At 35.6% G+C, this 17,794-nt stretch overlaps 1 protein-coding gene across 4 annotated transcripts in view; it reads left to right on the top strand.

Annotated features, from left to right (window-relative positions):
• Gas2 (growth arrest specific 2) overlaps positions 1-17,794 on the top strand; it is a 124,335-nt gene that overhangs the window by 79,209 nt on the left and 27,332 nt on the right. Inside the window, exon 8 of one of the 4 annotated variants that reach the window (XM_047518379.1) lies at positions 5,141-5,194. The exons of 2 other annotated variants lie outside the window; for them this stretch is intronic. In XM_047518379.1, coding sequence (XP_047374335.1) covers positions 5,141-5,194 — 54 coding nt within the window. Of the gene's footprint in view, positions 1-5,137; positions 5,195-17,794 lie in introns of those variants that run through there. One more of the 4 variants, XM_047518378.1, reaches the window with a different exon arrangement.

Raw genomic sequence — 17,794 nt, 5'->3', positions numbered from 1 at the left:
GCCTGGCTCTCTACTTATTTGATTTAAAAAAAAATGAAATTTTATATTCATTAGAAGATGAAAGAAAAGCTAATTTATCTAGGCAGGTCTCTATATGCTTAGGATTGATAACTCATTTCGTTCTATTGGCTTAAGGTACATTTCTGTAAATATTACATTTATATATGTCTCATTTATAAGTAAATGAGAGCTCAAAGCCAAAAATATTCTTCCCTGAAAATTTGTCACTCTCAGCCATGTAACGAGTAGGCTTTTAAATCTGTCTACTTTTATGGAACCTGATTAGTCTTCCTCCTCTCTAGTTCCACTAGCAAGGTCTGCCACACCTTTAAGTTGTGTGGTGCCAAGATGACTGCACTTCATCTTCACAGTTTTCTTTTGCCATTATGCTGCATTTGGAATAAATGGACTTTTTTCTTTCAGTAGCCACAAATCAAAACTATTGAAACTTGAGGAAAAATTGGAAAATGAAATTACTTCACTAAAAAAAATGTACAGTCACTGTGGTCTGCATTTCTAACTTCTCCATTGTATGGCATCCCTACCATTAATATAAACTTTTTACACACATGTGTATGTTTACGGAATGATGTGTATGTGTATATATCTCTATATATGCAAATGTACATATGTATATGAGTGTTGTGAAAATGAATTAGAAAGTTGAATTAGTTCAATGATTTGGCATTTTAATTGATTTAAAAGGAAATGTCAGATTGATTTTTTCTGTCTGAAATTTAAATCTAATCAGGAATATATATACATATATTGTGGGGGATTAAGTTATATGTATATATATGTGAGATATGTGTGTGTATATATATATATATAGATATATATCTATATATCTATATATATATATATATAATGTGGGGAGATAAAGTTTTTAGCCAAATTGAAAAATATATATATGTATGTTTTATCCCCCCAAATATATCATATGTACACATGTATTGCAGGGACTATGTTTACATACCTATAAATATAAAAAATACTAATAAAAATACTAAAAATATACCTGCACACCCACTGCAGATTGTGTATCAATACTTGTCTAAGTGCTTTTCTTGGATTCTTTTATTTATCCTTTACAACTCTTTAACATAGTCACTATTATTGGCACTATTATTATACTCATGTTAAGAATGAAGAAACTGTTAGAGATTAATTACCTGTTAAAGATCATACAACCAGTAAGAGTTGAAGGCTTCATCTAAATTGAATGTATGTAATTTCAGAGGGGAAGTTAAAAAATGTTTTTTATTAGTGCATTATGGTTTTTTTTAACTGCATTTCAGAGTATATGGTCTTTTGGCATAACATGTTATGAGTAGTACTGCTTGAACTTTTAAACTCCATTAGTTATTGACCCTTATTTGATGTGTAGCTCCTAATTTGCTTAGTTGCCTCTGTTCTTGGGAATACCATGGAATTTAACAGCCATTCCCGGTTAGAGATTCTGAAGAGAGTATCCAGAAAATAGTCTTGCAAAACAGCAACAACAACCAAAAAAAAAAAAAAAAAAAAAAATTCAAAAGTCATTAAGAATATTTTTCACATATTCAACAAATCTGATTTTCTTTTCCATCTGTTGATCACATTTGAAAAATTTTAAAGAAGCAACATTTATTCTAGGAATGAAAACAATCTAAAGAACATTCTAATTTGCTGCAATTATAAATTTCCATTTACAATTGGCTTTTTCTCCGAAAAGATTATTATATAATCATAATTTAACAATATATGGAAGAATTTTCTGAGGAAAGGAGGTGAAGTTGCCTTCTGTACCTTTTCATGCTTTTATTAAAGGGTCTAAATTAAAATTATGAGCATGGAGTTTGCTCTGACAACTAGTGTTATTGAATGCAAGTTCCCTCAAATTGACTGCTTAGTAATTTTTAAAGAACATATTTTCTTAACTGCTTTAAATCTTGTTGCCTGATAATGGTGATGATATCTTATTTTACATGGTATTTGAAGGGTATTCACTTATACATTCTCTCATTTTAGCTTTATTACCATGCTTTGAGAAAAATCAACATAGGTATTAATTTACATATCTTGCTGAAGAGGGAGCTAAAGCTAATAGAGATCTTCTAGTAATTTTCCTGAGGTAATTCAGCCAGTAAGTGGCTGAGTCAGGTTAAATGCTACTTCAACCTTTTCATATCAGAATTCCATATATTTTAAAGTGCACACAATAAAACTGCCCTTTGATGTTTTCTTTAAATGTAGCATAAACAAAAATACTTTGTGGTTCACTGTGCTTTAAATTTAAAGGTATTTGTTTTAAATTATAAAGTAGACATTATATAGTAATGTGACATTAGAAAAGTTTATAAGAATTTTCTCTTTCTTCTTGGTAGCCTTCCTACCAAGAATATTTGTTGGTTTATAGATTCTATGCTGATATAAATGTGAATGAATTTTTTTTGCAGCAGGAAATGAAATAATTATACATAATGTGTTGTGTTCTTAAATTATTGATGAGTCTTCTAGCAGCTAAATGATAAACCTGTGAAATACCTGTCATTATAAATTGTGTATAATTTTCCCATGGGCTCGAGTTGCATAAACAGGATGCAGCCAGATTCCTTGAGAAATATACTTTGCAAACATGGCCATCTTGAGTTTGTATTGAACATAGTGGAGCTATACGCTAGAAATGCTGCCACTATTACATTGACATACTAAATTAGGACTCATTTATTTAATGTTATCTTATCATAAAATTATTAAGTTTCTGCATGAGTTGGTCATTTTAGACTATTTCCCCCTAATACTTGAAATTTTGAATTTCAATTCCTCAGTGAAAATATGTAATAGACCTAGACCCAGAAGGCATCTGAGTCTAGCCTTTGGGTACAGTTCACTGGAATACTGTGTTCCATCTTATTAGTGCTAATTTTAAGGATGAATACTTTTACAATTTGGTTATTAATTAATTTTAATTAATTAACTTAAAGTTTGGTCATATTTTTTTTGAAATATAGTCTCCCATTTCCTGCCATCTTGTTAGAAGCATATTGAGATCTTGAGGAATTCTTTATGTAGATTTTGGAAGGAACAAAATGTGATAATTTGGATTAAATCTTATACCATATCATTCAATTTTCTTAAAATGAACTTCCTGGCAAACAAAAGCAAGAAACCCTCAAAAAACTATTAAGCAGTACTTTCCCTGATTTTCTAGTAGAATGCTAGCAAGAAATCACAGTCAGGGCATTACTTGTCTCCTAATTGCAGTTTTCTTTTACACTCTATGGACTCATGGCAGCTTCTAATCCTCTGGCACTGCACTCACACCTTCTCCTTCCAACACTCTTGTCAAATATTGAAAGATGCCTTTTAGTCAGTCCAGAATTCTATAATTTAGTTTGCATTATAAACAAGTTTTAGGGGACTATGACTCCATTAAATATTATAATTGTTTGGAGACATCGCCTGCAAAATACTTCCCTAGCTGATGTTTTTAAGCCAACCCATCAATGATTTGCTTCCTTTTCCAGTGACTCACACTTTGAATAACAGTCTCTTTCACTCTGAGCATTATCGTTTTTCATATTTTTTCCTGTATTGGTGACAGAGATAGTTGAGTAGTCTTTCCAAGCCCTCATAAAGCAGACAAAAGGCAAAACTGATTGCAAATTATGCATCAAGCATGAAGTCTCCAAGAATCCCAATCCAGAATGCAACACTCACACAAAGAGCAGCATATTAATTTATCATCATCTACCAATATGTTAATAATGATAATATTACCTAATCTGGGACAGTTACTTGTTAGCCATGTACCTTTTAAGTCCTGGGGTATTAGAAAAAATATAGAAACGTAAAAGGTACACAGTTTTGCTAACATCACATTGCCTGTCCACCTAGCAGGTCTAAATCTAAGGTGGGCTTTAGCTTTGCACAAGGAGGACCTATGGACCATAGTGTGCATGTCACAAAGCCTTCTCTCACAGTGTTTACAAAACACTTTAGAAGTTCCTACCATTTCACTAAAATCCCACAGCTAACATGATGAGTAACCAATGATATTTTAAAATTAAGTGTATGTGTTCTCAAGAGATATCCAACCTTAGAGATTCCATTTATCTCCTGCATTTGTTCAACATTTGTAACAACCATGAAATTCTCCAAGGAGTACTACAGATAAACCTGAAATTCAATCAACATCTTGGCAACAAAGATTGAGGAGACTCTTCCCTCATGCCTACCATCCATAGATTTGATGAATAATGTATTTACCTATATCCACTAAAGGAAAGGTGAAGATGAAATATTCTGAAAATAAAATGGAAGATGACATTGATTAAATACATAAACAAATAAATTAAGTCACAGCCATGATAATATCTAGTCACGGGAAAGGAAACGAATCTATTCCCAAAGATGACTTTGTCATCCTAATGTTTAGGCAGAGAATCTGGGATGTGTACTTCCAATTCTTACTGAAAGCTCCTCAGAAAATCAACTTTCAGATAAATTGGTTGTCTCCTTATAACCACTGAGCAATCACAATGCTGCATAAGTACATTTTTAAAGAAAAAAGAAGGAAATGGTAGAGTGGAACCTGTGCCCATTCATCACACAACTTACTGAGGGCAAATATAATGGTAACACCTTGTGTGAAAAAGCAAGAGGCTAATGCGAGTGAGCAGAGTAGGTCCCACGGGAGTCAGAACAAGATGGCAGGATTTTGTGCCAAAGTAAGAAGCTTCACTCTGAAAGACTTCATTTAGTTAAAAAATTTCCATAGACTTTGTTACACATTCTCTGGATTCTGGTTTGGCTCATCTGTGCAACTGAGACAGACTTGTTGACTGTTTCTCAAATTATTTTCTTATATATTTTGTATTGGAAAAGGAGACCGAAGGATTCCAGAAAGTGTTAATTCTAATGTTTGTGTTTCTAAATGATAATAGTAAACTCAGTCTCTAATTCTCAGATTATATGTATATGCAATAGCACTTTCCTACTATATAGGATATAGAAAGATTTAGAAATAGTTGTTTCATTGAAGATAGTTTATCTTGTCATGAAAGATCACAGTTTGCATTTTTAGGTGATGTTCACATGCCTTTCTTAATGAAGATGGAGAGCATTTTATGAACTTCGTATCTTCTTGTTTTAGTAGGGTCTTCATGGTTGTGCCTATGTCTCCACAGCCAAAGCAAAGCAGACATTTAAGGTAATTACTTAGATAATTAAGGGGGAAACCTCTCCTCTTTGCTTTCACTGTGAAGCGTTGGTCTCCAATCAAATGAGGGGAGTTGGGCACTCCAAGTGACTATTTTACTCCTCTTTTTTTGTTTGTTTCTTTCAGTGAGGTACTATGCACTATTTCCCTTGTTTTCTGCATATTTGTAAAAATTGAAATCTGGGTTTTATGTGGGTAAGTAGAAAGCAGTAACCTAGTCATTTTTGCCTTTTTCTTAGTGTAATTCTCAGTTTCGGTATATGCCTTCATTTCCCTTATTATTAACATTGTTTTAAAATTTAAACCTGGATTTAGATTTCATACACAATATCATTTTGGTCTTTGCTTTCAAATACTTTAAATAATACATTCACAGAATAAAAATTGAGTACCATTTAATTGTAGAAAGTTTCCATTCTACTACCACTGCACAGATTGCCCTTTGTGGTTTAACACATATGGAAGCTCATGGACCCTTGCCAGATTTCTGCTCCTGACACCATACCTAACTTCCAGCAGTGTTTTAACTAACATGTGTGATTTATTACTTCAGTATGATAAAGCTTAAAGAGGAGAGGACTTGGACAGGACTTGATTTTGAGGTCATGACTTTGCCAGTGTACATTCAAGGATGGATTCTTTTTAGTTTTTTAATAATTATGATCTAGAAAGAGCAACTTACTTGAGAAAGTCTTGTCTATAACACACTAAAATATGAATTTAGAGAAACTCCATTTTGTAAATTTTGCTCTAAACACAAACGTATCTTGAAATTTTATTATGAGAATTAGTTTAGATTTCTGAAAGAGTACAGTTAAATGCATTATTTATCCATCATATATACCTTTATTCATTTACTACCTGTATGTGTGGGTGCCACATGAAAGAGCTATTAGCAATCTTGAGGATACATTGCTCTGTAGGCTGTTTCTTTGTAATAAATGTAACTATTGGTCAAATACTAATTATGAAAATCCAATATGGTTAAATTGCTTATCCCAGTTAATAGTTGGCAAACAGAGGAACAAGATGAATTATTGAAAAGTCACTTTGAAAATTTCTCCAATGAACCTAAAAATATGTGGGTAGATCCCAGCAGTGCACGAGGGAGGCGGGTGGCAGAAACTCCACGCACAGCTTTCTTTGGACCTGTAGAAAGATGCTCCCTAACGACTTGGGAAGCAAATTACTATTGAATGAACCTGTCTGTGGAGCTGTTTTGTGATCACCTCCATCCACATTTGCCATCACAGTTGATTGAACTACTCTTTCTGGCTAGTGTTAACATTCCCTTTTCACTATTCAAGTGTCACTTTGCTAAAGAGGTTGCTGCCCAACAGGTTTACTTTGTTCAAAGAATATGAGTTTTGTGTTCTTTTCACTACTTAGTATTTTTTTTTTAATTTTCATAAGTGTCTTTTAAAGGGGCATGTTTATTGAACTTGAGAGATAAGAAGTAGTTATCTAAAAGCTCTAGAAATGTTTCTTCTTTTAAGGTTGAGTCTTTAAAAATCTCTGAAGTCAGTATGATCACAGTACCATCATGGATATTGCATGGGAGGCTACATTGGAGCTGACATGTTAGTTCTTTGGAGACAGATCACATCCCCTTGTAGGAAGGCTAAACACTGTACAGAGTTCTCTTCCATGCTTTCTTTGCCTTCCCTCTTCTCCCAGAGAAGAGGACAAAGAAGGGAGGATATTTAGCCAAGTCATGGGGTGGCATTCCCTTCAGGATGACTTGAATTTCTTTCTGTGGAAATAGAATTGTAGGGTGATAGCACAGGTATTTTTTTGAAATTAAATGCACTAAAATCAAGAGCAAGTCTTGATTCCTGCATTTCTCATAGACCCTGGAATGCCCAAAGAGTTTGGAGCTATGTCAGTTGCCACTTTTTTGGTCCTATAACAATCACAAGGGCCTTCATAGGTGCAACCCCTTCCAGGGTCACCTCTCCTTCTAGCCTGGAACTCAGGAAGTTCTGGGAGAATACCAAGAGCTTCTTAGACAGTGGAACAGTGGCAAAACAGGGTTTTGAAGGTCTTGTCACACGTTCAAGCTAAAGGTTGAAATAACTGGAGGTCCATAGAGGGCTACGCAGGGCCAACCTCCTCCAGGAGGCTGCAGGGGGCTGGCTGCTTGTGGTCCTAACTCCTCTTACCTTACTCCCTGGAGGAAGCTCAGTTCTCTGGATTTTTCACCTTCTGTTGAAATGCTTGCCAAGTCTTCATTTCTGAGTCTCATAATCCACATCTGTGCCCAGTTTTCAGTTTCCCCTGCCTCATTTCAAGCACCTTTTCATGGAGGGCACTTACACACTCCTCATCTTTGGGTATTAGGTCTAATGCTACACCTCAACCTTCATCCCTCCTGCTTAGACTACCTTCAGCCTTGCCACATCTGTGTAGGACTAAAATTGACCACTCTTCTCAGAGCTGGTTTGGGATGGAATGTCATTCTCTCTGAAACAAGATTACCTTTTCTACCTGCTTTCGTTTGCATTTCTCAGATCAGTTCCTTTCCATTGAACATCATTTCAAGATGCCACTTCTTGTCCCTGCTCCCAAAGCAAGTAATTTAAGTGTTGAAAACATTAACCATTTGTATTCCAGTCATTTCCACATAACCAGAGGCTAGTGAGGGAGGTGTTCCTGTAATAAAAATGCTTTCACTCATTATGTGCTGCCTGGGCATTCTTAGTTAAACATGGCAAAGTTTTCATCTTATGTGCAATTTTACATGCAATGACCCCCAAACCTATGTACTCTGCCACAGGCAGAACAGAAGAACTCAGTACCTTCTCAAATGTGTAACTGTTAAAGTTACTATGGTTATTTTCAATCATGTTCTAATGTTTTTAAAATTAAGGAAATTCAAAACAAGACATTTTGATTAAAATATATTTAGTGTGTCATTTTAAATGGGGCACTTTTACCATAGTTTACTTATTTGTTTATTGCATACTAGGGATTAAACTCAGGGATATTCTATCACTGGGCCACACACCCAGCCCTTTTTATTTTTTTATTTTGAGATAAGGTTTTGCTAAATTGCTGGCCTTGAACTTGCGATCCTCTGGCCTCAACCTCCTGAATTGCTGGCATGACAGGCATACACCATCACACCTGCTCACCATATTTTAAAGGAACGATTTCTAGATATCTTTATTTTGCAAAGCATTTGAAGATTTAGCAAAGAGTTAAACTGCTTGGAAGAGTACTTAAAATGGTACTTGGTATATTGCCTTTAAGAATTACTGTCTTGTTGGGAGAGACATCAACTTAACATTAACACTACGGAAGTACATTCCATTAATCTTTCATGTGATGTATTTCTTGGTTCATATTTAGGGTTGGAGTTCCCAGGAGAGGCTTCCCTATCATGAGGCTTTTCTATTAATCTGGACTTTAAGTGTCAAGGAAAGTCATTAGAAAAATGTATAGACTGAGATGAAACTCAAGGAAAAAAGCAGATGTTAGAAAGCAGAGGAGAAAGTGTTCCAATCACAATCAGAAAGGTAACAGCGTGCACAAAGGCCCAAAAGCACCAACAAAGAGGGAATGGGGTAACAGAGATAAAATAAGACATTTCCAAAACTGTTAGAAGCACAGCCTATAGCACAGAGGACAAGATGGGGCTCCGGCCATGAAAGGCTGGTGTGGAAGGTGAGAGAAGAGTCCAGACAGACACACACAGCCTGCTCATGAAGGGCACAGCCTGTGTTATGAGAATGCTGTCTTCTGAGGACGACAACAGAGATTCTAAAGAATTTCTTAGAATGGGAAAGATGTGAGTAGACCTGAGTGATTTTTAATCACTTGGGTTGTGCAGAGAATGAATCAAAAGGGTATAAAATTGGATGAATACCATCCAACCACATTGGGCTGGGGTGTGGGGCTCAGCCTAGAGAGCTATCTGATAAATTTCTAGATATATATTATGACCTGTTAGGTGAGACTTTCTACATTGAATATATAGTTATTTAAAATCAAAACAGTAAATTTGTCTTGGTACCTTAAACAGTAACTGAAAAGCAACATGTTGACTTTGGCTTCTTCTACAACACATATGCCTGGCATAAGAGGAATTGGCTAGGTTTCAATAGGTCATAATTTCCACTTGTTAATAAGGGGTTTCTATGGTGAGAATTTTACATAGAATAAAATTGTAGGCTACTCATCAAAAACCAAATGGGAACCAGTATTTTTATATTTTATAATTAGGATTTTTTTTAAATCTCAGGGTAATATCAATTGACAAGAGTCAAATAAATTAATATAAAGGCTCATACCACTATTCCTATCAACAACTTTTTAGAAATTTGTTACCCGCAGCTCTCATTCTCCAGATGTTGCCCAGATTCTCATTTCCAGGTTTGCCTGGTGATTTAGTACATGTTTCATTTAGCATAGCAGGGCTGTAAAAAATACAGCACCCCGCCCGTAAGCTTTGCAGTGAGACCAAAGCATTTATAATAAAACTGATCCTTGGGCCAAAAATCCTCCCTAGAGTATTCTTAGGCCATTTGCAAATTTTTTTACATATATAACCAGAAAGCAGAGATTCCAGATGTGTATCTGAATGCAGAGCTTTGGGCACAAGATAACAGAATTTATTCTTCTTCTATGAAGTCTGTAAGTTATCAACAACAGATATTAAGCACCTACTATGTGCACCCAACTCTGGTGTCATGGATAAAGTTGAGAACAAAGCAGTCTCTTTTGATAGTCTGGGAGTGGGGAGACAAGATAAAAACATAGATCAAACATCTGATAAAAAAAAAAGTCCAGATAAAATTATTTTAAACTTTGAAGGCATACAGCTTCTATTACAAGTACTTAATTATTTTGTTTTAACTATAATAAGTAATGTATTAGGTGTGTTTCAATAACACTTTATTTATCAATACAGAGAGTGGATCAAATTTTTTTGTGGATCATAATTTGCTGACCCCTGCCATAGATTATTAAATAAGCTCATCCTCTGTACTAATATGAAAGATAATAGAACAGAGGCACTGGATGTAGCTGTTATGGCTAAAGTGACTGGGGAAGACTGTCCTGTGATTAGGCTGTCAGTGTCTAAGTGATTACAGAACATGTTGTTAATATCATATATTTATCTTTCTTTTAAAAATATAAGCAAAACTATAAAAGTTAAGTTTCAGAGTACAAATTTATAGAAGGCAGAAACTGCAATTACATGCTAATTACATATGTATAGGGACTCAATAATCATTATGCTATTGTTGAAGAGAGTTTCAAATAATAGCTTCCCATTAAGCCCCAGACTTCACTAATTCATTCTTAGCGCTGATGATAATATTCACTCAACCCTGAGAAAACATAACATCTATCAGTATGTCTTTGTATATGCTGCCCTGAAATGTGGGAAGAGTGTTTTATCCTAGTTGCTGTCCTGGCTGACTCCTTTGGTGTTCTGTAATTGGCACATGGTAATTGTAGGAATATCATGCTATGAAGATCAGAAAAGTTAAGAGAATATGCAGGTAGGATTCCAAAAAGAATTGGTGCAGATCAGTACATTTTTTTCTAAATGCTTTAGGGCAAAGTAACTTGGCTATATGGAAAACATTAACTGAAGAAATGGAGAGACGTGCTTATGAATCTCAAGTAGTCTCTCTGATAAGGGTTTGTAGTGTTGTTTCTTTAGTACACAAACTGTGAGTTTGCAAATTCATCACTAATCTGTAATGTTTGGGTCACTTAAAGCATGAAGAATAATCTGTTAGGCAATAGGTATTATCATCTCTTTTATATAAGGACTGCATTAGAGTCATCAGACCTCAAAGACCCAGGTGGAAAGAGACTCAAAAGTTTACAATGAATCAAAATGCATTGTGTAAAAATTTTTTAAAAATTAAAAAAAAATTATATCCTGCAACATATTTAAAATGAAAAAAAGTTAATAGTGCAAATGGAATAAAAATAAATGAGAGTTTCTATGAGAAAGAGCATGATTTAAACCAAAGATTCATTAATTCATTTGGCAAAAATTTTCTGAGCCCCAATAATGAACTGGGCACTTTTCTAGGCACATATGAATTTAGACAGATGAGATCGATGTGCATTGAATTTATCTGAAAAGCTTTCAGACAAGGCAGAAATCCACCTGTCTTTTGAGAGATGTATGGGAGTTCAGTGTGGAGAGCAATTTTGGAAGGTAATAAAGTATGCATGGCAGATGAATGAGAAGAACTAAAGGACACTTGAATAGTTAGGTCAGTTTGATGAAAATTATGTAGAAAATTGAGATATAGAGTAATACGAGTTTTCTGTTGCTAATAACACAGTAACAGACATAGGATAAGTTATAAAGAAAAGAGACTTAATTTCACTATGACTCTGGAGGATCAAGGTTGAGGGTGACATCTGGTGTTGGCTTTCTTGCTAACAGAGTCCCAGGGCAACACAGAGTATCACAAGGAGGCAGGGAAACCATGCATGTGTCCTCTGGTCTCTCTCTCTTCTTATAAAGCCACCAATATTCAATCATGGGGACTTAACCTGCTGACCTTATTTATAACTGTGTTAGAGGAGCAATACAGTAGATTTTTCAGCTCTTTCTCTGAACATCACAGTCATATTGAGTTACCACCCTCATAATACCTTATGATGGGAACTGAACTCCATTATAAACTTTGGATGAGAAAAACCATTTTCAAATCACAGCAAGGAGAAAGATAAATGGGGGCAATTGGAATAGGCCTTGATTTAAAAGCCAAAATCTGATATTTTTAATGGAGTGCATTAGATAACAATTGAAAATATTGAGCAATAGCATAATGAAATTGAAGTTTAAGGCAATTAACCTGGCAGAGGTTTGTATGTAAAATTATAGGTTGGTGCAGAAAGAAACTAAAGGCAAAAGTGTCAATTAGGAGGCTATTCTAACTGATCATATGATATAATCACTAAGATGGTAGCAAAGAGAATGAAAACAGAATAGAAAGTGAGAACTTTGGTTGAACATTCCTAATCTGAAAGTCCCAAATCTGAAATGCTCTGAAATAGAAACTTTTTGAGCGTTAGGAATATTTCAACTTTTTAAATTAGATATGCTCAATTGATAAAGTCTTTGCAAATATTTCAAAACTCCCAAAAAACTCTAAAATCTGAAACACTTATTATCCCAAGCATTTCAAAGACGAGATACTCACATTGCACTATTTTGAGGGTAGATTTGATTGGATATTAAGGGAATAGAGGGAAGAGGCAAAGTTGAAACTAGAATTTTTAAATTATGATTTCTTAATAGACATTACTACTACCCCAGGAAAAAAAATTAGTTAAGGAAAGAAAAAAGAGTTTCTGAGGTCAAGTGATTCTGCTACCAATTTGCTGTATAACCTTGATAGTTATTTAAAAAACTGTGACTCATCTATACTGTGAACTATAAGAGTCGTTTTTAGAAAAGTGATTATTCATTGATTCAGCAGATATTACACAAATTCTTTTCTAGCTCCTGGGATGTAGGTAATCATAAGACATGATCCTAGTCTTTAAGAAGTAGACTTTCTGGCAGAAATTGATTCAGCATAAGTAAGCAAATGTGCACGGTAGCTTGGTGTTCTGATAAATGTTAGGAGGAAATATTTGATGAAATATGGAGTAATGTGGTGGAGGGGAGGTAACTTCAGGTAAAACTATAAAGTATGGCCTCTTTAAGCAGGTGATATTTGAAGTGAAACTTACATGCTGAGAAATGATCTATCTTCAGAAGTGCAGGAAAAGCAGTTTAGAGGTGACAGGAAAGTGAAGTGCAGAGCTTGGATTATTGGAGGAGCAGCAATACAGTAGATTTTTCAGCTTATATTTGAGCAGTTCAGAGAAATGGGACCAATTTATGTGCGCTGCCTACAATGTCCTCTGGGTAGAAATTACGTAGGACACTCCAGTGTCCTGCCTCGCTTATTTAATCATGTTGATGGACTTTTCTCAGTCTACGCAGTAGAGGAAGATTTTAAATGTGAGGATTTTAAATGTGTGTGTATGTGTGTGTGCACACATTCAAATGCATTTTTGTTTTGCATAAAAATCCTTAACATGAGCAAGAAGAAAATCTGGGAAGGCAACTTCTGTTGAAGGGGAGAAATATATTTATTTATTTCTGTAAATGAGTAGGATTGGAAATGGAAGGGAACAAGAAGTGTTCTGTTGAGAGGAATGACTTGCATATTTTAGTTTGGTCTGTTCATTCTTACATAAAGTGGGGCAAAACAATGATCCCTTTAAGTGTTATCTTTTTTTTTTTTTTTTTTTTTTTTTCACTTCAGTGTTTCCCTTTGGGATTGAAAAAAAGAAAAGACTAGAATCAGGGAATACTTTGATTGTGGGGTATGGGTTTAAATTCTTTCTCTTCACCCACAAGAAATTTTTGAAAAATGGAATTTTGTTGTCCATGAATTCTTTCCTCCTTCTCATTTTGTGCTTGTCCCCTAGCATGGAAAGTGATTGGGAGACAGTAGAAAATGGATGAGAATCTGGGGACTTGTGGCGACCACTACACTTGTGTCCGAGGTCCCTGCCTCAGTCTAGCCATGGTGAACTTCTCTTCTTTCAACATACTGTGCTTTTTCTTGCTGAAAGTCCTTTAGAAAGAGGTCCTCTTTCTGAAATGTGCCTTCCTCTCTGCCCAGGGTCTAACATCCCATTTTAATTTTTGCACCTGTCACTCATAATGTCCTGATTTCAGTAAACTTTCCTTCTCCCTAGAGTTGGAACACTGCTTGATTAGATCTGTGTGTTAAGGGATGCTCATCCTAAGCACCCTGCACTTCTCATTCAAGACGTTCATGTTGCCATTCATCTTTGTTGTGTTTTCTTCCTTGCTTCAGTGCTAAGGATGTTAACTCATTAAGTCCCAAGCTTTTAATTCTGTGTTTATAGTGTAATTGACACAGATTCATTAAAATAGGTTGGAAATCATAATCTAGAGTTTAAATATATGTTATTATTTAAATATTACTTAATATCATTATATGATGATAATTGGAAATATTGGGAACTGGGACCAATTTTAAGTACACATAAACTATATTATTATTATGTAATCATATTATGTATTATATATACTTTTATAGATGCTCCACATCTGTGATGATAGGACAAAATGAGTTTAAGGGACAACTCATGGGTGTTGCTCATGGCTCTGTCTCCAGTGCAATGTACTCTCCACTATATTGCCAGATACATGTACTGAGTTTCTTCACATGTATTTGTCAAATGGATATTGTTTGGAAATAATGTAGAATTTTTGAAAGTTGAGGAACTCTAAAAACAAAGATGAGGGACAGTAAATTCATGAATTAGGGTTAGCATTCCCTGAAGTACAAATGAATGAAGCAGTGGTGGCTTACAGAGGATAACAGTTTACTTCTCTGTCCTGAACATCTGGGGTTCTCTTGATGACACTGCTTCTCAAAGTCCTCAGGGACTCAGTTCCTCCATCTCAGCACTCTGACATTGCTAGTAGTGGCCCTCAGACACATATGATCCAGGTGACTCTGTGTCTTAGGCAGAAAAGATGGAAGGAAGGATGAGAAGCACATGTATTCCTTCAGGGCAGTTCCTGGAAGCTGTCCCTTGACTGTCCTACTTAGATCTCATTAACTGTAACTTAAGCATGTGGCCACATCTAGCTTCAGGGAAGACTAAGAAGGTAGTTTTTATACTGGACATCTATGTGCCCAGCTAAAATTTTTGCTGCTCTGGAGGAAGAAAAGAGACCCTAGGAGCTGACTAATTCCTAACTAGGAGGTCAGGGCATATATCACAGTGATTAGCACTCTGAATGACAACCTGGTAGGTCACCAAACACTACTTGAACCTTGGATTTAAGATTTTATTTCTATAATTATTAATAAATTTAAAGGACATAATTTACTGATCAAACAATATATTCTTTGTGTGTGCGTGTGTGTGCATGCCCACACACATGTATGTATCAGAAATTGATTCCAGGATCCTTAGCCACTGAGCCACATCCCCAGCTCTTTTTTATTTTATTCAGAGACAGTGTCTTGCTAAATTTCTGAAGTCCTCACCAAGTTGCTGAGTCTGGTCTTGAACTTGAGATCCTCCTGCCTCAACCTCCAGGGTCTCTGGGATTATAGGCATGCACCACCAGGCCTGACTGACACAATATATTATTTTGAGTAGTGCCTTTTTATTTTTGTTTTACTATTTTGGGAAATATAGGAGATACACAAGTCAAGAGTGATTCCAATAAAGGAATAGCATGTTTTTATTAAGAAATGGATTAACCTGCAAGCTACTTAATACACCAATTTATACTCAAGATTAGATTTAGTCTCTGTCCATTCATCTTTGTCTTTAACTTTCAAACAGTGTGGTAAATGAGTAAGCATAGTTGAGAAAAAAAGAAATAGTCACAGTACCTTACATTTATTTAATAACTTATCATTTTCCAAACACTCTAAATGAGAGCATTTGATCTTGTGATATCCCCCTAAAACTAGATAGATGTATCGATGAAAACCTGAGAGGTGAACAGATCAGACTAAAGACAGATGACCTATAGGTGATGGAGTTAAGACTGAAGCATTTTCATGTTATGTTAAATCCAAGTTCTTCCTCCTATCTCCAAAGACATGTCGGTGCCTGATGAGGGGATTTGTGTAGGTGGTTGAGAAGCAATGCATCTCCAACTTGGTAAAGCAGGCAATTTAGGAGAGGAGCATACATTATCGTATTTACATAGATCACTCATATTCTTAATCATAGTTCTTAGAGGAATTGCAAATGGAGTCTTGCTTAATTATTACAGCAAAACCAGAAGTGCAGTGTGGCAGAGTTATATTGTATTTTGACAAACAAGTCCCATAAACTGAAGACATCCTGTGGCCTACATTCTAGTGTCACTAAGCAACCAAGAGCAGATTGCTTTGTGTTCTGAGAGGTTTGCTGAGGTGGGGGCATCTCCCAGAAAGCCCTTCAGAACTAGGCCTTGTGGAGAGCAGGATTAAATGAAACTCAAGGATGTTATGGCTGCTTTCACAGAATATTTCCTGGCTCATGTCCCCACCTCTGCTACTGCAGCAGGTCATGTAGGAGTGCAGCTGCCACTCTGCCTGATTCAAAATTTTTCATTCACAGTTTTAATTAAAATTTCTAGCAAGCACCATCTATCTTTTCTCTTTTGTAATTTTTCACTCTCAGAGAGAAATGCTCAGTGCTCATTAGCTCCTGCATGGCTGTCATGCCTTTGTTTCTGTAGGAAGAGATTGGTAACCCTTTAACAACTCATAGACTTACACTGGGAACCTTAATGGAAAACAAATCTTGTCAGTCTTTGTTCTTTGAGCTAAAGATATAGAGGTAATAAACCTTGACATCTGTTATTTAACTCAATGCAATATAGTGTAAATATAATATCATCATCAATTATTTTATAGTCATCTAACAAGGTAATTATTCCCTGGGTTAAATACATACCTTAGTCATATGCTTGTAGAAGTAGAGACTCATAGGTTAATTTCAGTATCTCAGAAAGTATTATGGAATTTGTACATTTATTAATGTCAGGGATGCATGGGCTCCCCAAAACAGACTTTAGGACAGATTACTATAATAATTGCTTCTTTATATTAATGATTTGATCTTCTGCATAGCATATATGTTATTGATCAATTAAAATAGGAACTAATTTATTTCATAATAAATAAATTTTGCTGGAAAATTCCCTTAGTATATAATATAAGATGGGACCCTGGTACTGTTTTGTCACTTAGAGTAAGTTACACATCTACTGTGAGAATGAATTCCCTCGCTGGAAGGGGATTAATAACATCTATGATGTATTTCTTGTGATAACTAGAGAGGACACCTAATCCGTAACTGTACTTAGTAGTCTCTTTTTTTTTTTTTCCTCTATACTGGGGATCGAACTCAGGGCCTGGTGCTTGCGAGGCAAGCACTCTATCAGCTGAGCTATCTCCCCAGCCCTAGTAGTCTCTTAGTAACGGATGATTATCATCATTGTTGGTCTTGTCCTCGTCCTTCTTATCATTTCAAAACATGGTGTTTAAAATCAAAATGAGTTAGAAGGAATCCTTCATTGCCAGCCAGTTGGGGAGCAGTGTTTGAGGGCTCCACAAAGTTAAGACCTAGCTGGTCCGAGATTCTAGTCTCTATTACAAGTAAGTCAACTTGGTGACATCATATCATTTCAGGTCTCCTTGTTGTCAGCAGCAAAAAGGAAAATTTGAACTGATGATGTCTAATGTCCTTTCAGGCTCAGACAGTTTATATTGCTCCCCACCCACCAACCTTCCCAGCTTGGCCATACCCGGTGTTGTCTGGCAAGTCATTGACCTGAGATCCTAAGTTTTCTTATCAATAAAATGGATATAGAAATAACTGCTTCCCAGATACCTGTACATCAAGAGCCAAAAATTATGATAGAAATTTCTTACCATTATAAGCAGCAGCTGATCACTGTAAGGAGTCCGTTCATCCCTTACCCACAAATTTGCTAGGTTCCTTCCTATCTGGGACACTCATTCTATGTGCTCCAAGTTGCACAGGTGCCTTCAGGATGAGGCTCAA

The sequence above is a fragment of the Sciurus carolinensis genome, chromosome 11 (assembly GCF_902686445.1).
Source record: "Sciurus carolinensis chromosome 11, mSciCar1.2, whole genome shotgun sequence".
NCBI classification, from domain to species: Eukaryota; Metazoa; Chordata; class Mammalia; order Rodentia; family Sciuridae; genus Sciurus; species Sciurus carolinensis.
This window is presented reverse-complemented; position numbering and strand designations above follow the sequence as displayed.